Source organism: Myotis lucifugus, unplaced genomic scaffold, assembly GCF_000147115.1.
Source record: "Myotis lucifugus unplaced genomic scaffold, Myoluc2.0 scaffold_744, whole genome shotgun sequence".
Taxonomy (NCBI): domain Eukaryota; kingdom Metazoa; phylum Chordata; class Mammalia; order Chiroptera; family Vespertilionidae; genus Myotis; species Myotis lucifugus.
Window position 1 is genome coordinate 290,317 of NW_005871792.1, and position 25,594 is coordinate 315,910.

The window sequence follows — 25,594 nt, forward strand, 5'->3', positions numbered from 1 at the left end:
CTGTACATTTCCTTCTGAACTAAATGCCTCACTTTCTTGTTTTCCTTCCAACTGTTCCTCCTGCACGTTCCTGTAGAAACACCTGGTTCTAATCCTGTGAATTCTGGGTAATCTCAGTTTTCACGTTTTTGTTTTTCCCTGAAGGAAACAGACGCCTCCCCTCCTTGCTCAGAGCAGCCTGGGGTCATGACAAGCCGACTGACCCCGGTCCAAACCCCGTCTCTGTGACTTACCAGCGGGTGACATGCAGACGGCTGGACTCTGCTAAACCTCAGTTTCATCATAAAGGAATAATACCCAGCTTTAAATGAGATGACGCATAGAGATGACGTATAGAACGGATGAGCTCGGTGATTGGCTCACAGTGAGACTGAAAACACCTGCACACTACACGGCTGGGAGGTGATTCTAAAGGGCAAGATCCAGGGCCTATCCCCGGAGGAGCAGCCTCACACTGTGGGCGGCCACTATTCCTGGCTTGTCTGTGACGTCATCAGCCCCTGTGAGAGGCATCCAGCGGGTGGTTACAAATGGTAGAAAACAGACACAAGCAGGTTCAAATCCCAGCTCCGAGGTTACTAGCCATGTGACCCCAGGCAAGTTAGTTAACCTCTCTCTGCCTCGGTTTACCCATCTGTTAAATGGGGTTGCTAAAATTGCCAGCCTCGTAGGGTTGCTAAGAATAAATGAGTTAAATTCGTATAATGCTTAAAATAAGACCTGGGGAACGCAAAGTAAGCGCTTCAGGTTTATTTAGTAAATAGTTGATGGGAACTACTGCAGGCAGGACTTGTCTCCACTCTGATCAGCCTCAGCCTACTGGGGAAAGGGCTGCCCAGTGGGAGAGCGTTTCCGAGGAAGAGTATGGTGTGCAAGGGGTGTGACCACCAGCCCCTGGGCCACGCCAAGGGCCTCCCTGAGGAAGTGACGTTTGTGGAAAGCTGGGATTGTAATTGGTAGAGCCGTAGGGCTGTTTCTCCATGGGGCATTGACTTTGTATTTTGCCTGGTTCTGTTGAGACGGCTCCTGGTGCCCAAGCTCCCCGATATTCAGAAAAAGGAGAGGAGGTCTTGGGGTTGGAACAGGTCTGTTCTGAGCTGAGCAGAGGAAGCCTGAGGCCATAGAACGCAGGGCTGTAGACACAGCATTTCTGGGACTCTCGCTACCAGGGGAAGCAGCTGTATCTCCCTGGCCAGGGGCCTAGCCTGACGAGGGGGAAACAGGATCAAACAAAGAAAGGTGTCGTTCCCCACGTTGTCCACTTGGGGGAGCATTTTAGCCAAAGAAAGGGCCTTAGTACATATTGACGTCCTAACAGTGGTTCTCAACCTTCTGGCCCTTTAAATACAGTTCCTCATGTCGTGGTGACCCCCAACCATAAAATTATTTTCGTTGCTACTTCATAACTGTAATGTTGCTACTGTTATGAATCGTCATGTAAATATCTGATATGCAGGATGGCCTTAGGCAACCCCTGTGAAAGGGTCATTCGACCGCCAAAGGGGTTGCGACCCACAGGTTGAGAACCGCTGTAGGATGTCTGCTTTGGAGAAGATAGATGTGAGATTGAATTTGTGACGAATCAGGCCCATCAAAAACCCCCTCCACAGGTAACATTCATCAAAGTCCTCAAACCTGTGGGCTGTGCCAAGGCCTATCCTGGTCAAAGGAAATCCTCTATGGGCGAAACAGATTTTAAAATCTCTGAGCCAGAAAGTGGCCATAGGAGACCCTTTATCCCACTGGAAATGTGAGGGCCAAGAGGGGGGAGCCTTGACCAAGGCCGCACAGCCAGGCTCACTGTGTCAGACCAGCCAGAACCCAGGCCTCCTGAGTTCCTGGTCGTGGCTCTGTCACTCTGAACTGTGTCTGAGTCCCTCAGATGGGTTTCCTTGCCCTAAAGACCGTCCACTGTAGGTATGAACCTATATATTTTATGAACAGATGAAAAAGCATGAGAAAACTGATGCTGAGAGGTGGGTACAGCTCCCTCTAGTGGTGGACTCCTCTCGGGTCTCCAGCGTGGAGGCCTCCCCGTCCTCCCTGGGACTGGCCTTCTCAGCAACCTGCTTTCTGTCTCAGCCCCTCTCCTCCCTTCTGCTCCCCTGTTCCCTCCTCAAAGATGTTTCCTGGACCTCCCATCCTAAAGGGCCACCCTCTACCCACTGTCACAGGCTCTCCCTGGACCCGCGTGCGCGCGGGGCGCAACAACAAAACCCAAAAAGAGCAGAGCTTTGGTTTTTTGGAACCGGGTTGTCCCGGGGATTACTGTCTGTCTCCCCGTCGGATGTAAGCTCTGTGATTCAGGGTTACAGTGTATCTAACCCCCAGTAACCAGAAGAGTGTCTGGTACACAAATGTATGTAATTAACACCTTAATGAAAGACCCATGGCTTCAAACCCTCATGTATCTATACAATGGATTATGGTGCAGATCAAATTAAATAGTATATAAAATGACCTGGCTGCCTGTCGAGAATAAATAAACGCAAGGGGTGCCCACGCACAGAGGGATGGACTGAAAACTGTTAGCAAAAGCAAGGGGCCTGTCTCATATCCTGTGACAGTAACTGACATGTATTTGCATGAATTTGTTTATTTTGTTATACTCCTTCTTGTTCCAAAACAAAACAAAAATACCTGCTATCGGCACAGCAAGATACACACGGCTCAGTCCGGCGCGGCCACAGAGCTGGGAGAGTGTGAGGTGTTGCCTTGGGCTGCGGCTGGTTTGCTGCATGCAGAGTTGACTCAGAAATGTCAGAAGCACTTGCTGTTTACAGAATAAATGCAAGTGGGTGAGCAACAAGGCGAAGGAAAACAAAATTAGGAAGCTAAACGGCAGCTGGAGAAAAGGCTGGTACATAAAAAGCAGACCATGAAGAAACATCATTAGAAAGAGTGGGGCGCAAATTTAGGTCCTCGTGTCCACGTGGACGGACAGTGGGAAACCTGATCGTCACAGCACATGTCGGTGGCGGTGTCGCCGTCAGGGCTGGGCTGCGAGGCCCAAAGTGAGTCTGGGATCTGGGGGCAGTGACTTTCTACACTGGGGTGTCTTTCTGTTAATACTCAGCTGGTCATAAGCCAGACTTGAAAGCCAAACTGAAATTTTAAAAATCATCCCTTTGCGCCCGGCCAGTGTGGCTCAGTGGATTGAGCGTTGACCCAAGAGGTCACTGGTTCCATTCCCAGTGGCGGCAGGTGCCTGGGTTGTGGGCTTGATCCCCAATGGGGGGGCGTGCAGGAGGCAGCCAATCGATGTTCCTCTCACACATATTGATGTTTCTCTCCCTCTTTCTTTCTCTCTCTAAAATCAATTTTTTAAAAATTATCCCGTTGCCCTGGTACTTTTCATCTTTTGCAAGTCAACAGGAAATTCAAAGTCTCTGACTTTAAATAGCTCCCAGTGTTTGTTTTTTCAGTAACATATAAAAAACATATAAGAAAAGTAGAGCAAATTCTAAATAAAGATAAGCCAATGAGATTGGGACAACTGGGAACACTTTGTGAAGCTGACCTCAAAAAAGACAAGACACAAGGCTGTCTCCGTCGGAAATCTTTCCCCCTATAATTTCTAAAGAAAGCAGAGATCGCTCATGCTTGGAGTGGCTGTCCGTGGCCCCATCTTTAACAGCAGACTATTCACCATGGGAAGGAGCTGGATGCTGTGATGGGTTTTAATGATGAGATCTCCAAGGTCCCGGCTTCCTGGACACGAAAAGTGATGCCTTCTTGTCAGCCAGACTCTCAGCAGGAGGCCCTCTGGCCACACAGAGGCTCGGCTGCAGGCCCCTGAACTTCCCTTTTCCTTCCACCCCCTGCAAACCCTGTGAGCTCCAAGGCCCTCGCGGTGTCCAAAGCTGGTCTCTTACTGAAGGAAGACAAAAACTGGGCCTGAGTCCTAAGAGCCAGAGACCCCTGTAAAATGGAAAGACATGCCCGTCTGGTGTGGCTCAGTGATCGAGTGTCAACCTATGAACCAGGAGGTCAGGGTTCGATTCCCGGTCAGGGCACATGCCTGGATCACAGCCTGATCCCCAGTGTGAGGTGTGCAAGAGGCAGCCGATCAATGATTCGCTCTCATCCTTGATGTTTCTATCTCTCTCCCCCCCTCCCTTCCTCTCTGAAATCAATAAAAATGTATTTTTAATAAATAAAGTGGAAAGATGTGGCCAGACTGTTGTGTGACCAGAAGACACGGTCAAGGGTCACTGAGAAGATGGCTGTCTGCAGGGGAGTTGTCCTGCGTCAGGTTCGAGCCGCCAGGAGCACCGGGCTCCCTGGTGGAGCTGAGTCCTCTGGGTGGCAGTTAGAAACAATCGCAGACAAGTTGCTAATTTCTCTGACTCTCAGCTCCCCTGAGAAATGAGCCCTGATCACGTCTGCCCTGGTCGCCTGCTGGAATCAAGAAGAAAATGGAACAGAAAGGGTTCACAAGCCATTACTACTAGGAACTAACAAGACATTATTATAATAACCTATGACCCAGCATCTCCAGCGAGAATGAAGTAGGTATAGTAGCTACCATGTAGGCACCGGCTCTGTATCATGCTTTTCCATCTATACATTCCAGACCTAACAATATAGTTACAAGTATCCGCATTTGACATGGGGGGCAGCTGAGACCCAGGGAGGGAGAGTGACCCCCAAAGCCCATTCAGCTGTTAAAAGGCAGAGTGGGGATTTGAACTCACACCTGTCACTCTGTGTCTAATAAAGAGGCAAAGGGTAAAAGTGATACATTAGGGGTTCACGTGAAAAGAAAAATAGGACGGGGATGATAGCCGAAAACCTCCGGTTTCTGAGGAAGGCTGCTGAACTTGTATTTAATTTAAAAATGGGGACAGTTGTCATGCCGTCGGCAGAGTTGGGCAGTGGGCAGGGTGGTAGGAGGGAACGGTGGTCCTGGGCAGGCCAGAGGCCCTGGAGCCCTTCAATGTGGAGGGCAGGCCGGGAAAGGGTGTCCCCGTACCCTTGGCCCAGGGGCTGGTGGAGCCATGTGGGCATGGCAAGTGGCCAGCCAGGGCTGGGCTTCTAAGAAGGGAGGACAGGAGATAGGACAGCAGAAGGTGAAGTCCACTTCGGGACTCCCTCTCGTTCCCACATCAGCAGTGAGCAGACAGGGGACGGGCACGCGGTCCCCAGGGAGGGACAGGCTGGTTACCTCCCTGGATAACAGGAGATTCGATGATGGCTGAGGCGCTGCGCACGTCCTAACGTCTTGTCTCCACTTGCTCCCTGGTGCCACAGTCCCCTCTCTCTCACCTCTCATCTTCTTTCCCTCCCTCCCTCCAAGTTCACCTCTCACCTCTCATCTTCTCCCCCTCCCTCCAAGTTCACCTCTCGTCTTTGACCTTCCTGGCCTCAATTCCTAGTGTCCTCGGCTTTCCCTCCTGCCTCCTCCCTCTCCACCCTCTGACAGACCGTATCAGCGAATCCCTCAACAGTGGCACGGAGAACTTTTCTTATTCGTCGCATGATTTATTTTTAGCCTGAGACAAGTGCATCCTAAAAATGGAGTTCCTGATGGGCCGGGGCTGGGCAGAGCTATGCGCGGTATCTGGGCTTGGCCGCCCAGCCTGGCTCAGTCCACACGTGCATGTGTGTGTATGTGTGTGTGTGTGTGTATGAGAGCCTCGGCTCCCTCCTTCCTGAGCTCACAACTGCAGCAGCCAGACCCGAGGAGGTGAAGACTCAGTTCCAGGGCCCAGCAAGGGCAGGAGGGACAGACCAGCCTCCCTGCCCCCCGCCTCTCTCAACAAGCCCCTAAGAGTTTTTCCTCTTTTGTCCTGCACTCAGCATTGCTGGGCAGGACACCCCACTTCTCCCCGATGAAGCGGACGCACCTGTTTGTGGTGGGGGTCTGCCTGCTGTCCTCCTGCCGGGCGGAGGAAGGGCTGAACTTTCCCACGTACGACGGCAAGGACCGTGTGGTGAGTCTCACGGACAAGAACCTCAAGCAGGTCCTGAAGAGGTACGACCTGCTGTGCCTCTACTACCACGAGCCCGTGTCTTCGGACAAGGTCGCTCAGAAGCAGTTCCAGCTGAAGGAGATCGTGCTGGAGGTGAGCGGGGCGCTGATGCTGTCCCGGGAGCTGGGGCTGGCCGGCGGGGCTGGAGGCAGGAGGGGCAGGGTCCCCGTCCTGAACTCTCCCTACACCCTTGTGTCAGGTGAATGGGAGGTACTCTTGTTGCACAGTTGGGATGAGGGAACAAGCATGGGCCCAGACGCCGACAATGGGGACCATGGACTGTGGCTGTCCCATGCAGGTCCTCTCGATTTTTCAAGGGCATTAGCACAGCCATGTTTTTCGAAATGTCAAAACTATTGTTAAAAGGCCTGGCTGACATGGGATTCGGGGTTGGTGGTGGGTTTCACTTGGAGTGCTGTTGGCCCACTGGGGGTGCTGATGGCCCACTCGGGGTGCTGATGGTTCAATGGGTGTGCTGATGGCCCACTTGGGGTGCTGATGGCCCACTTGGGGTGCTGATGGCCCACTGGGTGTGCTGATGGCCCACTCGGGGTGCTGATGGCCCACTGGGTGTGCTGATGGCCCACTAGGTGTGCTGATGGTCCACTCAGGGTGCTGATGGCCCACTCGGGGTGCTGATGGCCCACTTGGGGTGCTGATGGCCCACTGGGTGTGCTGATGGTCCACTAGGGGTGCTGATGACTCACTCAGGGTGCTGATGGCCCACTCAAGGTGCTGATGACCCACTTGGGGTGCTGATGGCCCACTCGGGGTGCTGATGGCCCACTTGGGGTGCTGATGACCCACTGGGTGTGCTGATGATCCACTAGGGGTGCTGATGACCCACTCGGGGTGCTGATGGCCCATTTAGGGTGCTGTTGGCCCACTAGGGGTGCTGATGGCCCACTTGGGGTGCTGATGGTTCAATGATGTGCTGATGGCCCACTGGGTGTGCTGATGGCCCATTGAGTGTGCTGATGGCCCACTCTTTGCACCCTCCCCGAGATCCCGGAGACAGGGGAGACCTTGACCTTGCGTCTCTTGGTGGGTCAGTGGGGAAAGTCACCAGGTGATGCTCCTTCCCTGTGGTTGGATTTGGTCAACATCACACTGTGTGTGTGTGTGTGTGTGTGTGTGTGTGTGTGTATATGAAGACTCAGTAATGGGATCTCTTTTCCTCAGAAAGTTCTTGGTGTGAGTTCAGGGCCGACACTGAAGTCAGTTCTTATTTTATCTGCATTACGTGGCCCGTTAATAAACCTGGCGCTGGGGCCCATTCTCGAATGCGGGGAGCGCGCCCTAGAACTCCCCTGGGCAGTCTAAGGTCGCTCACACCCAGGAGCGCCCTGAGTGCCAAGAGTCCCAGGAGTCACCAGGTCCCTATCAGTCCCCATGCCCAGCCCTGCCCAGCCCAGGCGCAAACCTGTGAAAAGGACTATTTGAGAAAAATAGCCATTTATTAACCATCAGAAAGCTCGCCTTCATCAAATACTTTGATGAACAGAATTACCATATAAACCCTTGTGGACTTGAATGCTAAAAAAATAAATAAAAATTTAATTGACTAATAAAAGCCACCCCAAGCACATCCAAATATCTTTGCTGATTTAAGAAGCACTTCAGAATCCTAAGTGTCTCCTGGTGGCCACACAAGCACCTATTTCGGAGGCTTCATGCATGGCGTGTGGTCAGCAGGAGAGCTCTAGTTGACAGACAGCGAAGTGTTTTTAAAACACCACCACTGCCGTTAGATTTTCCTCAGCTCCCTCTGCGGGCTGGAGGTGGACGTTGGGTGCCCTCTGTGGGCGGCAAGTGAAGAGAAGCAGGGACAGCTCTTACGTCTTGGTAATGTGCACACGGGAACATCGCAGGTGGGTAAAACCAGGGCTGCTTAGCCCGTAAAATCCTCACTCCTATCAGCGTCTCCACCTCAAACTGCCCTACTCAATTACTGAGAGGCATTTTCATGAAAAGTTTAAGCGAAGGCATAATGAATCTATGTATATGCTCCTCACTGTCCCGTTAGCCTAGAATTCACAAAATTAAAAAATGCCAGTGCAAGCAGTGACCCCCGTTTCTGACTGCGTGTCAAACTAAAACACACACACACACACACACACTCCCCCAGGAGTACATCTCCCTCGAAGACCAATACAAAATCCCCAGAGGGTCTTGTCTCCAGGCTCATATCCCTGCAGACACCTCTGACCCAAGAGCACCCGGCAGGGACGGACAAGGGGGAGGTTCGCACAGGAAGTCGGAGCCCCAGAGCACCCCAAGCTGGAGTGGATGTCAGTAGAGGGAGGAGAATACAGACTGTGGGGTCAGGAGATCATCACATTTACAGGATAATAATTATACATGCTTACGAGATCATTTGATGAAAATGAACATTTGTTGAATGCTTACTGTGTACAAGGGCTGCTGTAAGCACTTTGTACATGTGAGCTGCTTTGGTCCTGACAACATTTCTATGACGTAGGTGCCTTACTATCCCCATTTCACATATGGGGAAACCGAGGCACGGAGAGGCCACGTTGCCCAAGATCACTCAACTAGTGCAGGTGAAGGCAGTCTTGTCCCTACACGGCACTGCTGCTGGGGTCATGAGACAGGTGTGAGGCTCAGTCTGGAGCCCAGGTCTGATGATGCCAGCTGCTCCCCAGCAGGGCTGAGCAGTGCACAACCTGGAGGTACTCCTGAGGCAAATGCCCAAACCGTGGAGGAGGCTGGGCATCCCTCCAGAAGGCGGGGCGGGGGCGGCCTTTGTTGAGATACCTGTCAGGTGTAGGCTGTTTCTCAGAACCCAGGACCAAAAAACACTTCCAGAAAATCCGTGGGTGGGAAGGGAGGGTAGATGTGAGCTTCTAACTATTCTTCATGGTCAAAACAATTATTTTGTCCTCTTTTAAAAAATAGATATGTTTCGCTGAAACCGGTTTGGCTCAGTGGATAGAGCGTCGGCTTGCGGACTGAAAGGTCCCAGGTTCGATTCCGGTCAAGGGCATGTACCTTGGTTGCGGGCACATCCCCAGTAGGAGGTGTGCAGGAGGCAGCTGATCAATGTTTCTCTCTCATCGATGTTTCTAACTCTCTATCTCTCTCCCTCCCTCTCTATAAAAAATCAATAAAATATATTTTAAAAAAATAGATATGTTTTATTGATTTCAGAGAGGAAGTGAGAGGGAGAGAGAGGTAGAAACATCAATGATGAGAGAGAATCATTCATCAGCAGCCTCCTGCCTGCCCCCTACTGGGGATTGAGCCCTAAACCTGGGCATATGCCCTGACGGGAATTGAACGTTGACCTCCTGGTTCATAGGTCAATGGTCAACCACTGAGCCACACTTGCCAGGCTATTTTGTCCCCTGACCGCCCCCACCCCCCCGCCACTGCTCCCAAACGTGCACAAAGGAAACTCTGACTGGGAAGCCGTGGTGGCACACGCCACCTCTCCAGCACTTCGTCCCCAGAGGAACTGTGATGCTGGGGGGACCTCTGGCAGTGTCTGTGAGGCCATTCACATACCTTATCATAGTATGTTGTTATAATTGTTCTATTTTAGTATTAGTTATTGTTATTAATAACTTACTGTGCCTACTTAATAAGTTAAACTTTATCATAGGTAGCATGTATAGGAAAAAACATAGTATGTATAGGGTTTGGTACTATCCTCGGTTTTAGGCATCCATTGAGCATCTCGGAACGTATCCCCGGCGGATAAGAGGGGACTACTGTATACATTTGTTGGATTAGGAGAAACTATGGAGGGTCTTCTCAGGCAGGTTAGTGAGTGTTTTAGAATATGAAACTAAGTATTGTGAATCCCTGACCAGAAATATTAATTCATCAAATATCCACGGATCTGAGCATTCTTAGTAATCTTTGCATTAATAAAAGAACGAAAGAGCCAATGAACGGATGACGAAAGAGCAATGCTTTCCACACTGTGAACAGTACAAACTGGTTCATTTGTTTGGGGTGAACTAGGTCCCTTGCACTGGCAGGCAAGCTGGGGTCGTGGCACAGAAATAGCCACACCATCCAGGTGCCTGCACGCCAGGGTGACCCACAGCTCCTGCTGATTTAGACAGGACTCAGCTAGGGTGGGAGGTTCCCGAGCACCCCCTTTCTCCTCTCTGCCTCTCTCTGTTTGTCCCATGGCGCTTTGCTGTCCCACTGCATATTGGAGAGAGAGAATCATTGATTGGCTGCCTCCTGCACGCCCACAACCTGGGCATGTGCCCTGACTAGGAATCGAACCGTGCCCTCCTGGTTCATAGGTCGATGCTCAACCACTGAGCCATGCCAGCTGGGCTCCTTTATTTCTTTTTAAATTAGATTAATGTTTTAAAAAGAATTGAACATAGTAAAAAAAAATTAGATTAAGTCTGTCAGATTCAAGGACCTGCTGGTCCTCCTTGCTCAATCCCACTGACATATGGTGAAAACTGCATTTTTAGCCATGGGACTCTCAGTCCAATATAGGCACAGCCTGGGCAGGAACCTCAGGCACGGCAAGGCTGGCCCAGCCCTCAAACCCCTTTAGCTCTGGCAAGTGTCCCAGAGGTTTTATTTCTAACCCCCAAGAGAGGGAGGCAATGAAGTGGCCGGAGTCAAGTAAATCTGCAGATGGGGCGACGTGGGAACACTGGGCAGAGAATAGCAGCGCCCGCGGGTTCGGCATTTCTTCCAGCTGTTCGTGCCCAAAGACGGCCTCTCCACACGCGCACCTGCCGCGCCCGGAAAGATCCGTGAGGTCAGGCTGGGCTTTGGGGCGAGTCCTCACACGGAGCCGGCGCTCTCTCGGAGGATGTGTGCGCATGCTCAGTCTCACACTGCCCTCTCAGAGCCCGAGTGCCCCGACCACGTGACGGGAGTTTGCTGTGCGGGTCTGTGATAAAGCCCGTGCCTGGGTGAGATGGCAGAGAGACAAGAAGTGCTATTGCCAGAGCATGGACTGTATTGATCATAGGCAAATTCTTCCTTCCGCATACAGGATTAATAGGGAGACGGATTTTACAACGTGGCCAACACACTGTCGACTCAGGAGGTTTTAGACCAGGGATGGGGAACCTTTTCTTGCCCAGGGCCAGCTGGATATTTATAACGTCATTTGTGGGCCATACAAAATTATCAACTTAAAAATTACCCTGCTATATTTGGTCAGACATTTAATTAGCTCACCCCTAATGCCTTGGCAGGGCCAGACCAAATGATTTCACAGGCCTTATACGGGCCCACCCCTGTTTTAGACCCAAAAAACCCTCAATACTCAAGCCCAAATTTAGGAAGCCTGGTCATTGTATCCCTGAGGGAGACCTCCTCTTAAAGTCATACATTTTTAAGTTTGTTTTTCAATTACAGTTTACATTCAGTATTAGTTTCAGGTGTGTGGCATGGTGGTTAGACAACCCCATCCTTGACAAAGTGTCCCCCGATCTTCCCAGTGCCCACCTGGCACCATCCTAGTTATTTCAATGTTACTGACGAGCTTCCCTGTGCTGTGTTTCGCATCCCGGGACCATTCTGTGACCACCGGCCAGCACTTCTCTATCCCTCACCTTTCCCACCCAGTCCCCAACGCCCCTCCCCTCTGGCCACCATCACCACGTTATAAATCTTCCAACGGAGACATGAGATACCACGGAAATCACCACTATGAAACTATTGTAAGGACCAGTCCAATGTCAAGCAGTAAGATGAAAAGAACAGAATCTGTGTGAGTCCCCAGGCCTGTCGCAAGCAGCAGCCCTGCCCTTCCAGTGAGTGCTGCGGGTCGGTGTGGAGGGTGTCTGTATAATACACAGCTCGGCCTTCGCACCTAAATGACTGTTCCACCAAGAAAGCCGGCCCCTGCCCGCCAGTACCGACCCCTAGGACGGAGCCTCAGGGGCTCCCTGTCTGTAAACTGGATGTGGTTTTACCCTGAGGAGTGGTTTCTGTTGGGACAGCACCAGGAGAGCGGCCAGCGCGCCGCCCTGCAGCCCGGCTGGCCAGGCCAGAGCGCTCCTCAGTGCCCGGCGCCTGTCCCAGCAGCGCCCACCCTGCTGCCCGAGGCCCACGCCAGGCAGGCCTCTCCTCACCATCCGCCTGTGTGGGCAGGGAGGTGGGCCAACAGGTACCCCCCACACACACTCACCTGCCTCCATCTTAGAGGGACACACAGCCACCCTGGCTCAGGACACCCAGTGAATGTGACTGCTCAGAGCCCCACAGCCGACGAGAAGCAGAGCCAGGACTGGGGCCCAGGTCCCCGCGAGGCCCGGGTGGAGCGAGCTGGAGGTAATGGATGAGAGCGTGGGCTCTGGAGCCAGAGTGTCCCCCGAGTGATTTATGAAGGAAATGCAGCATCCCCGGGACTCAAAGGAAAAGGGACTACAGCAGCCGCACCTCCCCTGCAGGGCCAAAAACACCGGCTCTGATGCGAGGGCACCTGGGTCTGAGTCCTTGCACGGTCAAGGCCTCGAACTGGACATCTGACCACAGGCCGGTGACACTTCTCAGGGCTGAGCGCTTCCTGTGTGGAACAGAAACCACTCCCCCCGTCACAGGTCTGAGGAGAGAGAGGAGGGGACGAGAAAGATGACCAGCACGCGCTGGTGCTCAGCAAAGGGCTCTGGTGAATCGTCGTGTCCGTGACCACCCGGCTCTCTGCTTGGTTCTCCACAGTGTTTGCCGTCATCAGCAGATGTTGTCAGAATAAACACTAGCGGACGTCTCATAAAGTCGCCAAGCAGCACTGCTCCTCCGTGTGCACTATGGGGAGGCGATCAGAACCCTCGGCTTCCAGTCACTGCTTTTTTTTTTTTTCTCACCTAAGGAGTGAGGCTATTTTCCCCACTGATTTTTCGATAGAGTGGAAGGGGAGAGAGAGAGAAACATTGGTGTGTGAGAGACACATCAATTGGTTGCCTCCCGCTCTCCCTGCCAAGTGGGGCTGGGGATTGAACCTGTAACCGAGGTACATGCCCTTGACCAGGAACCGAACCCAAGACCCTTTGGTCTGTGGGCCAATACTCTCACCACTGAGCAACCGGCCAGGGCCAGCCACTGTTTCACATTGAGGAAGTCTCTCCAGCAGCAGAGCCCTGTCTCCACCAGGTTTAAATTTTATTTCTTATTTATTGTTTTATGAGGAGTATCAACCCAGGGAAGGTTTAGTCACGAAAGGGGTGATCTGTCCCTGGCGGCAGTGCCTACCCTGTGGGACTCTGAGGGAGGTTTGGGCGGCCAGACTGCATTTTCACAGGCTCTCGGGCACAGAACTCTGCTGAGCAAAACTGGGAAAGGGCATGGCCTAGCCCGACGTCAGTCAAATCCATTTCTTTAAAAATCCACTGGGACGAAATGTGTAGGAAAGAGCTTGAAAACACATTAATTCACGTTTAAAAGGATGGGAAATATGTAGGAAAGTGTTTGGGGGAAAAAATCCACTGGGATAAAAAGAAAAAAACCTGGCCTCCAGAAATAGCCCGCTCAGTCAGTCAGCGTGGACGTCGCTAAAGGCTGCACCGTGAGACAGTGCCTGTGTGCTGGAGACGGCTGTAGAGCTGGGCCCTCAGTGTGTGGGCCCGGGGCTGCATCGGCACCACCTGGGACCTTGTCAGAAATGCAGCTTCGTGGGTCCCACCTGGACCTGCGAGCCAGAAACTCTGGGGCGGGCTTCCCTCCAGGTTCCAGAACCGAAGCTTGGGGTCCTGGGGTGACTTGAGGTGAATTTCTAGGGAAGCACGTGCACCCATGCTTCTCCTGCAAGAATTCCCTCTCGTTTTTTAGATTAGAAAATGGAAATCAGGGCGTTGTGAGCTGCTCAGTCTCACAGCTGATGAGTAGCAGTCATGGGCCCAGGTCCCCGTGAGGCCCAGGTGCAGGGAGCTGATACAATGGGTGAGAGCGTGGGCTTTGCAACCAGAATGTCGGGGTTGGAATCCCAACTGTGTCACTTCAATGCTGTGTGGTCCTGGGCAAGTTGGTTAGCCTCTCTGTGCCTCCAGTTCCTCATCTGCAAACTTCTACTTCATGCGGGTTTGGGGAAGGTTCCATAAGGTAGTTTATATTAGGTGTGAGAGCAGGATCCAGCAGGTAGTAAACACCCAGTATCCTTGTTGTTGTTATGGTGTTTCTCAGCGTGGGGCAGTGGAAAGAACACACAGCACTGGCCCTTGGGTCTTCACTTTGGCATTGGCCAAGGTGAGAGCCCCAAATAGAACAATGGATGGCCTCCCTCGCCCCAAGGCTTTTTCAGGGGCCACCGATCCAGCCCCAGAGGCCCCAGCGTTCACCTGAGTCTCAGGATGTAGCTGTGCTATCCCCTCCCCTGCCTCCTGCGGGCACATCACGTGCCAGCCCCCAGCTATACATAGATCAGGCCTCATTTGAGGGCGGTGGAAAGTGACAGGAGATTACCGGGAGGTAAGCATCAGCTCTCCGGTTTCAGGGCAGGACCCACAGTTGTTGAATCGCTTGACTTGTCGCCAGATGGTATCAGGGACAGTGGGTGAGAACAGCCACTGGGCTCTTAGCTTCCAGGGACCGAGCAGGACGGCAGCCAGGGTATTTTTAATGAGTGGCTTTAGGGACATTCGCTTTGAGCAAAGAGCTGTGGCATTTCCCCCCAGGCTCCTCCATCCTCAGATTTTTTTCCAGACTCTTGAGCCTGGCGCCTGGCATATTGCAGGTGCTGTTCTCTGAGGCCCAGCGCCCAGTCACACAGCCCAGGGAGCGTGTCCCCTGGTGCTTCTGTATTAACTCCCCCTCCTTTCATGGGCAAACTTCTTGAACAAGTGATCCACACCTGCTCTAGCATGTCCTTGCCACCCACTCAACTCCCTCTGGCTTCTGTCTCCGCTCCTCTCTAAAAGGTCATTGGTGGCTTACCCGTCCTGAAAGGAGAGACTTCACGGGGTCCCCCTGCCCCCGGGACTCCCTGCAGCATTCGATCCGACCACCCACTCCTTCTCAAGGCTCTCTCTTCCCGTGACTTTGGAGTCATGACACAGTGTTCCTTGTCCTCCTCCTGCTTCTCTTAGAGTCCACTCTGCCTCCTCCTGCTCTTGCCTCCTATGAAGTGGCCAGTCCCTGAAGATGCCACCCACCTCTCACCTCTGGAGCTCCACTCGGAGCCTCTCCCCTGAGCTCCAGGTTGGCACCTCCAGCTCTTGGCTGGACTTCCATCGCCATGAACTCATTGCATCTGAATCCAGGTGGAGCTCCTTGCCCCTGGCTCTGGCATGCCCTCCTGACGTCACTGCTTTGTCCTCCACTCTGTTCCCTGGCTGGAGACCCTGGAATCATCTTGCTTTCCTCCTCTCCTTTGGTTTCCCTCCCTTCTCTCTCCAAAGCCATGCATGGCAGAGCTACCAGGTCCGCCTGACTCTCCATCTGTAACCTCACAAGTTACACCTTCTCCGTCCACTGCCACTGCCTTCATCTGAGACCAGTCACCTCCCACTTAACTATGGCATCAGTCTCCCAACTGGTCGCCTTTCCTTTCCACTCTCCTTTCTATCTGTCAGGTCTATGACCTCAGATCACCCTCCTCAAACCCAAATTAGCCTCACTGCTCTTCTATTCAAACAGCTCCCAAGTCAGAACGACCAGTCCTAATATTCAGAGTCCCTCACACTTTCTCATGTGCCTGGAACACACTACTCCCTTCAGTGTCCCCAAAGAAGCCCTCTGCTCAAGGAAGTCAGCCCGATGCCTCTGTGATGATTGGCATCGAACTAGACTTCATCTTCAAGGGAATAAGTGACCAAGAATAGTAAATCCCAGTGCTTAAGAACACAGGGCTTGGAATCAGAGACCTGGATTTCTGACTTGGTCGCAAGGGCTGGGATGGCCGTAAAATATGGACAATAACAATATCTATTGTGAGGCTATTGTGAAGATTCTATGAGATAAAGCATGTAACGTGCTGGCCCAGTTCTTGGCATGCAGTAAGTGCTTCATCAGTGTTGGATTTTCTTCTTAATACCATGACAGCTGGATGGCGTTCTGGACCTTGGACCAATTCAAAAATACCAAAGCCTGATGTAGTGAAATGAAAAGAGAACAGTAAATGCTACTGAGGACCTACTATGATCACGGTCTGTGCTAAACAAAAGTGGGTGAGACATATTTTAGCATCAAGGATCTTGTGATTTCATTAGGGAGGAAGCTAATAAAAAATTAGGTAGGTGCTAAAGGACTAGAAAATAAAGGCTAGAGAGAGAGAGAGAAATATATATATATATATATATAGAGAGAGAGAGAGAGAGAGAGAGAGAAAGAGAGAGAACACTACGAATGTCTACTTTATTATTGACTTTACATATTATTTCATAGAACTTTTTCCATAAAATTATTTTTGTACTTGAAAGAATCAGCAATGGCTGCCCACTTGGTTGGAGTGTCATCATGCACACCAAAAGGTTGCCGTGGTTCTCAACCTTCCTAATGCCGCGACCCTTTAATACAGTTCCTCATGTTGTGGTGACGCCCAACCATAAAATTATTTTTGTTGCTACTTCATAACTGTAATTTTGCTACTGTTATGAATCATACTGTAAATATCTGATATGCTATATGTGTTTTCCAATGGTCTCGACCCACAGGTTGAGAACCACTGGGTTACAGGTTCAATTCCCAGTCAGGGCATATACCTAGGTTGAGGGTTCAATCCCTGGTCAGAGTGTGTACAGGGAGCAAATGATCAATGTTTCTCTCTCACATTGATGTTTCTCTCCCTCTACCTCCCTCTTCCTCTCTTTAAAAGTCAATAAAAACATATCAGGTGAGGATTTAAAAAACAAAAAACAAAAAAGAATCAGCAATGGCCAAAGTAAATCCTAATGCTTCCGGAAAGAATGAATGTGTGCCAAAGTCCAGGGGCAACATGTACCAACCAGTAAGAGACAACCCTGTTCTGGGTGGGCAATAGGTCTCTAGGGTGGACAATAGGTGAGACCGTCTGAGAAGTAAGCAATCAATCAAACAAACAAAACCAGCAGAGGAAAGACTAAGTCAGCAGGATTCCAGTTTTCTGGAATTTAGAAGACTCTCTCCTTTCTCCTATTTGTAACTCCATCCCTGCAATTGGCTTAAATGTCCTTGAATTTGTGAAGTATTTGGGCTAGTCCATCATTTCATACACAGTCTGGTGTCTCTAAGGAACTACATGAGACACGAAAGAGGCACAAAAGGGTCCTTCTCTCAGGGAGGAAGATGCACGGTACAGAAGAGACGTACACTACTCTCACGACTGTGAAATAAGCGTCGGCGCCGGGTCTCTGCGATGAGCTACTGGAATTCACAGAAAGGAGGCTGGGGTGAAATATGACCCTGGAGCTGGGCTTTGCAGCCGAGGGTGGCCAAGGCTGGCAGCAACGTGAGCGAGCACTGGGACTGGGCGGTAGCCGAGTGCAGAAGGAACATCTGAGCTGGAGATCAAGGCCAGAGCAAAGGCGGAGGTGCCATCCAGCCAAGTGGGAGACGCACACAATGTCTGGCCTGCTCCCCCAGTCAGCCGGGGTTCCTGGTCTTGGGGGGAAGGGATCGGGTCAGGAGTCAGCCCAGAAGGCCTTTCACCACAGCCATTCTCTAGTCCCCGCCCCCCACCACCCTCAGTCTCACTGCTCTCTCTTGGGTTGCAGCCAGTCAGCCTTGGGTCACCCTTGGCTTAGGCTCATGAGAGGGGCTCGCTAGGGCTGACGGAAGTGATGACAGAGCTCAAGTGGGCAGGCTTCGGGCCTAATCACAGTGGGAGGCGAGAGTGACGGGGCACTGCGGGGATTGTACGTCAGTGTGCCAAGGAGGAGGTGAGCAGGTCTTGGCAGTGTGGTCTTGGCCCATCGGTGAGAGCCGCTTCTGTCTGTGCTTCCACGCCTAGGACGGTGAGGGGCTCTGCTCAGTTAAACAGGAAGCCAGGGGAGCAGAACTGAGTTTGTCTGAGACAGCACCTTCCCCGTCCACTCGTATGTCTTCCAAAGTCACATCTAATCAACGTGGGGATTAGGAGACCGTGATTGACATGCCTAGGAGAGGCACACATTTGCATCCACCTAAAAACCAACAAAACTAGGTGGTGTGTGCCTAGGAGACATCAGAGTTAAATTCTGTGTTGAACTTTCAGAGTTAATTTCTTATATTCTCAATAATATTTGTATTTCTTCTCTATGCCTAAGGTAGGGGGCCCACAGGGCCAAGTGTGGAAAACTTTAGGCCATACCACTTGTGGATGGGTACCCATTTTTCGGAGGGGACAAGCATAGAGTCCTTTTGCCCCAGTTGGTCACAGTAATAATGGGAGTATGAAGGAAAGCCCCCTGAACATCTCAAAATATTATCCTGTGACATAGTCTATATCTTTCTGCCTTGGGCTCACGTATTCTCTTTGTTTTTCCCTTCAGCTTGTGGCCCAAGTCCTGGAACATAAAGATATAGGCTTTGTGATGGTCGATGCCAAGAAAGAAGCCAAGCTTGCCAAGAAACTGGGTAAGTGTGATTTTTGTTAGATACATCAGGAAGAAACAAAGCGTCTTGCAAAAAAAAAAAAGTATAGTTTCATTTATTCTTGCATGATAACTGGGCTTTATATGTATGTTCATTGTTATGATCTTGCATACCCTAGTCTTGGGTTGTAGAAGAGTTTCCGAAAAGTAAATACCAGCTTAACTTGAATGGTTTTACATTAATTGTCTAATGAAGAAGGCTTCTTCCTGGAGAAATTGACACTAAATATTTAAGCCTTTATTTTTAGATCCTAGAGTTAAAAGGCCAGCTTCTCTATCTCACTACCATGGTGGTCTCTCCTTCCATCATCTATTATTTCCTTACCTCTCGGCTAAAACAGCCAACACATACAAAATTAGTGGTAGTGACTCTGATGTCCCAGTGGTTTCTAAATTAAAGGCTAAACCCCAGCTGGGCATTATCACCAAGGATGAGACGGAGGATTTAGATGAGGTATGCGTGACTACCGAGCTCGGGCTGTAATCTCCGGGTCAATATGTCCTGCATAAGTGCAAGCGAACTTTAAGATCCTTACAGTGCTAATCCCAAGGAGAAAGAACACAAACAACTTCCCTGGTTTTCAAACATCCCACACGTGAATTGCCCACTTAGCTTTTTTCCACATGACTAGTGAACAGTAGCCATAGCAGGAGGTTATAAAACAGGACCTTTGAAGAAAGGTTAACTGGATGTGGAGTAGTAAGCATGGGGGTGGGGGGAGATTAGTGGTGGTTCTATCAATACCTCTAGGTAGCCCTGGCCAGTTTGGCTCGGTGGTTAGAACATCATCACCCTGTGGACCGAAGGGTCGAGGGTTCGATTCCCGGTCAAGGGCATCTAACTTAGTTGCTCAATCCCATTGTTTTAAAGAGAAGTTGGATTTCCAGTAAATTTAGTTTGAGGAAAAAACTAGTGTTCCAGTGATCTAGAAATTTAGGGAAGATAAGCTGGGAAAGCATTCATATGGCCCAGTGAACATCCTCCCAGTCAGGATGTGATGGGGCTTGCAAAGTCTCAATGGGCCTTTCCCCAAGCTCAGCCTGGAGGAATTACCGTAGCAGGTTCCTTCTCGACTACCTGATCCTCGGAGTTTCCAGGACAGTGGTGTTTTGTGAGCCTTCTTCTTCATGTCCATCCTCACCTCCACTTGCCCGAGTTGGGTCGCCATGGGTCTGTGCCTGAACCAGTGCAACAGCCTCCTAACTGATTTCACTCGGAGCAAAATCCAATAGCAGGACACTGGCTGCTATTCCTGTGGTACCCTTGTAATCAGCCACTGCCAGGTTCAAGGATGCGTGACGCATTGCTCCTTTAGGTTTGGAAATGGTGCTCCAGGCTGTGCCCAGGGATCTTCAGACGTGCCCTGGGCCACAGTAGGAGGGGGCCAGCCTCCCTTTCCCTAGAGATTCGCAGAAGAGTTCATTTGGAGAAAGCATTCTCCAGCAACAGAGTTTGAAAACAAGGAATCTAAGGAATTAAGGATGCCTGCAGCTGGACTAAACGCCAGCCTCAGCTCGTTAGCCTTCCCCGGGGGAAATGCAGTCTTGCAGCAAGTATTTGTTCAGGTCACGGCATTGTGCCAAGAGTGATGGAGGGTGGGAAGACAACGCAGACCCTGCCTGGCAGCATTCTCAGCTAACTGGGAAGAGAGAATGTGCAGAACTCAGCTCCTCTAGAAAAGCAAGCTGTTCGCTCTGGCCACAAACATTTATGGGGTGCCCAGTGTGTCCAGGCTCCGAGTGACACCCTGAGATACAAAGATAACAATGGCCCTACCCTCTGAGAGCTGACTGCTACCGTGAGTACATGTACGTGGAGCCCAGAGAAGACCAGTCACGGCAGGAGACACCAGAGTGGCCTTCCTGGGGAAAAGGAGTCCTAAGCTGAGACCCGAAGTAGCTGACCAAGATGGCGGAGGGTGGGGGTCACCTCAGACTCGAAGAATAGGAGAACATACGTGTAGAGAATCATGCTCTGTGACCTTTCCTATATAAACCCTTTTACATCAGCTTGTGGGCAAGAAGCAAAGGGAGTTACGGGGAGTAAAAGAGCAGTTCTCAAAGGAGCACTGGTCTACCCAAGGGAGAATGTGAAGGGTGGGGTTGGCATGATGTTGTGGAAGGACCTGAATGGCAGGTTAAGGAGTCAGGTGGGCAGAGGGCATTGCAACTTTGTGTCAAGGAGAAGGGGGTCACAGGAGTTTTGGAAAACTGAAGCAGTGATGGTGTGGAGAATAGATTTTTCTTTTTAAGTTAAAATGCAGGCGGGATTGTTGGTTCTTGACTATTTTATTTAAATTTGATTTAAATTTCCAAGAGCAATGGACGGTAGGAAATGATGCAGACCCGGCCCTGGCAGCATTCTCAGTGGACAGGGAAGAGAGGATGTGCAGAATTCAGCTCCTCTAGAAAAGCAAGCTGTTTGTGGGGTGCCCAGAAATCTGATCTAAATTTCCACTAGGGAGCAGCTCAGAGGTTTGGTTTCAAGGGAACCACCCTAGGAGTAAGGCGGGCTCCACTCATCCTGAACCGGCCAACAGGATGGCTTTTCCTGCATCGGGATGATCTTGTCATGGGAACTCTTCCTTTCTTCCAGGTTTCCATGAAGAAGGAAGCCTGTACATTCTTAAGGGCGATCGCACAATTGAGTTTGATGGCGAGTTTGCAGCTGATGTCCTGGTGGAGTTTCTCTTGGACGTGAGCATTTATGCACAGTGCCCTGCATGGAGTTGTTTGGGTTCCATATAGGGGGAAGCAAAACTTTAAAATAAGAGCACAGAAGCTGGGTAACTGGACTTGATCTAAGACAGATTTCCCAGGCTTCACAAAAAGTCAAGGACAGTGTACATCCCAGTGCTATTTACTTATTCCAGGAAGCGGGCCCTTAGGTCACCCGAGGAACTGTTTCCTTGTGATCAGAGGGTCACAGATCAGAACTGTGTAGTAGTAACATGTTATCTCTCTTAGCAGTCATATACCGACACCCCCGGAATCCCCTTGGCTTGTTCCAGGGCTTCTGAACACGAGTTGGGAATTGTGAGGAAGTGGTGCCTAGTCACCTGAAGACCAGTAGGGAGAGGAGGAACGATCAGCCGAGTTACCCTCAGAGCAGAATAAAAAGGGGGAGGACCAATGAGCCCCAGTATCATCCTCCTTCTCAGCCAGGGAGGTCCACTACGCTCAGATCCATATGCACAGGCGGATCCATATGCTCAAACACTATACAAATATTCTATCCATAGACAAACCCACAGTCTCAATAGCAGCTGTGAAGTCCAGTTCAAGCTACTTTTGAACACAGATTCCTGTACAGAAAATGCACATCCATATTGACGATTCTTATCTACCAGCTCGTCCACAGTGGTCTCTCACCTCTCTCCACAGCCTCAAAACCCAGAGACGGGTGCTCCCTTAAAAGGGGGCACCTCCTATGAAAAAGTGCCCATAGGTTCTCGCTGGCCTGTCATTAACCCATAACTGCAAGCCCTAAAAAAGTTGAGGGCAGCAGCTGAACAGCTCGGCCAACGTGGCACTGCCCCGCCCTACCAGCGAGGCCAAGGCTTTTAGCTCACAACAGACGCCAGACTCTAGCTACCATAAACAACAGGCTACGTGGTCACCCACACAAATAGAAATCCAGAGTGAGGGCAGATTTTAGACTTGATCAAAACAAGGCTCTCGCACCATTTTTCTCTGTAAATCATGGATAATGCTGTTTTCTCTGTTGGCTTTGTCCCTAAGCTGACTGTTCCCAAGATAAGCCAGCAACAGGAGAAGCTACATCACATTTCCTCATTAATATTCAATAAGAGGGAGGGGAAAATCTGGCTTCCCACTGTTGCCTTTAAGAGAAAGCAGAACTTTCCTAAAGCTTTCAGTAAATCTTTCCTGGAGAGTCATTGACCAGATCTGGGTCTTATGCCATTTCTGAACCAATAAATGACAAGAGAGATAGAACACCATCCAGCCTACCCCATTGAGTCAAGGTCAAGTCCTCAAAAGTCGCTGTTGCTGTACTCATTGGGGGAGGGTGGGATGGATGCTGAGGCACCAACCGAAGTCCCACAACTTCCCTCCAAAGCCCTCTGCATATGTGCCCGATTCCTGGGGAAGGAACCGATTTTGTGTATTTGTGTGTGGCATTTCAGCTCATTGAAGATCCAGTGGAGGTCATCGGCAGCAAACTGGAAGTCCAAGCCTTTGAACGCATTGAGGACCACATCAAACTCATTGGTTTTTTCAAGAGCGAAGACTCAGAATGTAAGTTGTCTGTCAACTCCAGCCTGTTGGTCTAAAGGCTACATTCCCAGCAAGGTATGTCATGTTATCCATAAAGACGGTGGGCATGTCCCATGCGGGGTAGGAGGGAGAATCTTCCTTGCACCCTGAGCAAAGGGACACCTGTATTGACTGTACAAAGCAGGCAGGGGAGCTGAAGGAAGGCTGAGGCTGGGCCATGTTCTCTGGCCTTGAAGGGGGTGAATGTTTTACAGAAGAGAGAAAGCCCTTCCTCCACTTTTCCACCGGCTCACCCACCAGGTGGATTCTCCCTTAAAAGGGGGCAAATAGTGGGCTGTCTTCCTGACACGGGCAGCTCCCATGGTCACCAGCTGGAGAGCTTCTCAGGCACTTGGACAGCATTAGAGGAAAGTTGGGGTAGGGCTGGGCTTAGCAGCTGCAGCACAATGTGGAAAATTGCTGGCCAACCCAGCTGACCACCAAGGCAGCCTGCAGTAGCACACCACACCCTTGGGTGTGTTCCCTTTGAAAGTTTTGCGGCTGGGGTTTGGGTGGGCACAGTTACGTATCACAGCATCAGCACAACCCTACAGGGGTTGAAGTCAGGAGGAATCAGGAAGGGGAGGAACCAGCAAGGCTAACAACCTGAGTACCTTTTCTTAAAGTGCTTTGGCAGCGTGAGCCCAGAGTGAAGCCTTTTCCTGGTGTCTCAGCCTTGGAGAGAGGGAGTGGGCTTAGCTATGAAAGAGGACCTGGTAGCATTAGTCCAGGAGGGAAGTGCAAATAAGGGATGCTTTTGGCTATTTCTGGAAACTCCAAAATATTTTGAAATTATTTGTGAAGCTGTGTCTCTACCCCATCTGCTAACTGGCATCCTCAGTCATCTCAACCACCCACCATTTTCTCTCCCCCGTGGCCTAGCTGAACTGTCTCCTCATCTGCTGTGTAAACGTCTCGATTCACCCTCCTTAACAGTGTGTTGGGGGAAGGTGGCTAAGTGGGGCGTTCTGCCCTGGTTCTTTGGGTGACTTCATTTCAATGTTCACATTTCTATATAGATACTGACTACTCTGGGGAGATCAGAGTAGAAGACTAGACCGGGTTTCCTGAGGACAACTACTGTTTGCAAGAGGTTACGGGTTCGACCCTAACTTGAAGCACCAACCTGGGATTTGCCTTGCCTCACCCTTTTCCACCTTAGGGATACAGACTGGCTCCCCAAGAGAAGAAGGGAGCTCTCTTGACAAAGGTCTAGGCCATGCTTTCCTTCAGGGAAGGAGTTCAGGAAGGTGGAGAGAGGTTCATCAGCGACAAGGAGGACGGAAGCGGAGAACAGAGAATTCTTAAGGAGCCCTCTGCTGCTATAAATAGACATAAGTGACTTAGCTATGGCTTTAACCATTTCCCTTTCTATACTCTCCCACCTTCCTCTATTCATTCTCCAAATCTCTCACCCATCTTCTTCCCCTCCACTCAATCCTCCACCCCAACTATCGGCCTATATGACATATTTTGGGACAACCCAATCACTTTTATGAGGATGAGTTTGTGTGCATGTGGATCAGTATGTAGAGGTTTGTTGTATACTTTCTACCCCTCTCTCATCTGTGCCTATTGTGCGTACCTCTGTTCTAGCAACTATCACACCACACTGTGATTCTTCAAGGGTCCATGACCCACCCTGGGCTGTGAGCCTTTGATTGTTGTCCATGTCTTCCTCATTTTGGTGTCCCCCGAGCCAGCATTATTCTTGAAATGTTTTCCATTGAAAGTTAGGAAATTCTTCATGCTCTTAGAATTCTAGCAAAAGCTTGTGCCTCTGATGATGAAGGGGTATGAATTCCAGGAAACGGAAAAAGTTAATCTTGTTGGATCATTGGCTCTCAAGATTATGGCATTTTTGTAGAAACACTACTACTATTACCATTATCATCACCCTCACATCTAAGGCTTGAACCAGGATGCCTTTACCTAGTAACTGTCTGGGTGTGGTAAGACACAACATGACCATACACGTGCAGCCTCATGCCTCTCTTCCCCAGTTTGTACTCAAGTTTGGGACCAGAGTCAAGCGTGGTCTTGATTAGTTTTAAGTGATCCTTTCAAGGGGTCAGGATGAAAAAAGGAAAAATTAAAAAGAGGGAAAGAAATGCTAGGATTTACCAAAAAGAGTGCTCCTGCTAAGAGTTTAAAATACTTCTGTGCTGTCATTTTGACTGAGGTACATTTCTCCGCACACTGTGTTCCCTCACACACAGGCTGCAACTCTCTAGGGGGCACATGAAAAAGTAGCAGTGACTTCGAGCGAAAGAACTTTTCCTTTGGGTTTGGGGTTTGACCACTCCTTTTCTTCCCCTTGTTCTCTCTGGGTTTTCTCCTTTCCATCTACCAGCTTTGTAAAACATACAACAGTGTGGCAAAGAGTTCTTTTGGGTGATTGAATGCCAATCAGTTCCAACTCCTTGGGGAAGCTGTGGGTTTAAATGGTACTAAATAATTATCTATCTAAATAATATGTACTCAATAATTACCCAATTAGGACTAATTGGCTTCCCACTCTCTCCATTATTTAAACAAAGAAATGTCTGCAGTGTGCGTCTTGCAAATGTCTCTCCCGTCTACTTTTTCCTCTTAGATTACAAGGCTTTTGAAGAGGCAGCTGAGCACTTCCAGCCTTACATCAAGTTTTTCGCGACCTTCGACAAAGGGGTAAGGACCGATGACACCTCAATTTGAACATTTTCGTAGGCACGAAGTATTGACAGTTGAACTTGCCACCCCTTTTTCTTTTCTTTTGAAACGTTAACCACCCTCCACTCATGAGCACTTTCTCCAGAATTAGAAATGTAGCAGCACATCGCTACTGCATGAGATATGAATACAAAG

The 25,594-nt window shown here is 50.3% G+C and overlaps 1 protein-coding gene across 1 annotated transcript in view; it reads left to right on the top strand.

The window, feature by feature from the left end:
- The first annotated feature begins 5,681 nt into the window (after positions 1-5,681).
- LOC102420101 (calsequestrin-2) overlaps positions 5,682-25,594 on the top strand; it is a 44,141-nt gene continuing 24,228 nt past the window's right edge. The window contains exons 1-5 of the mRNA XM_006105988.3: positions 5,682-6,068; positions 18,368-18,452; positions 21,066-21,166; positions 22,618-22,729; positions 25,344-25,417. Coding sequence (XP_006106050.1) covers positions 5,835-6,068; positions 18,368-18,452; positions 21,066-21,166; positions 22,618-22,729; positions 25,344-25,417 — 606 coding nt within the window. The 5' untranslated portion in view covers positions 5,682-5,834. The remainder of the gene's footprint in view (positions 6,069-18,367; positions 18,453-21,065; positions 21,167-22,617; positions 22,730-25,343; positions 25,418-25,594) is intronic.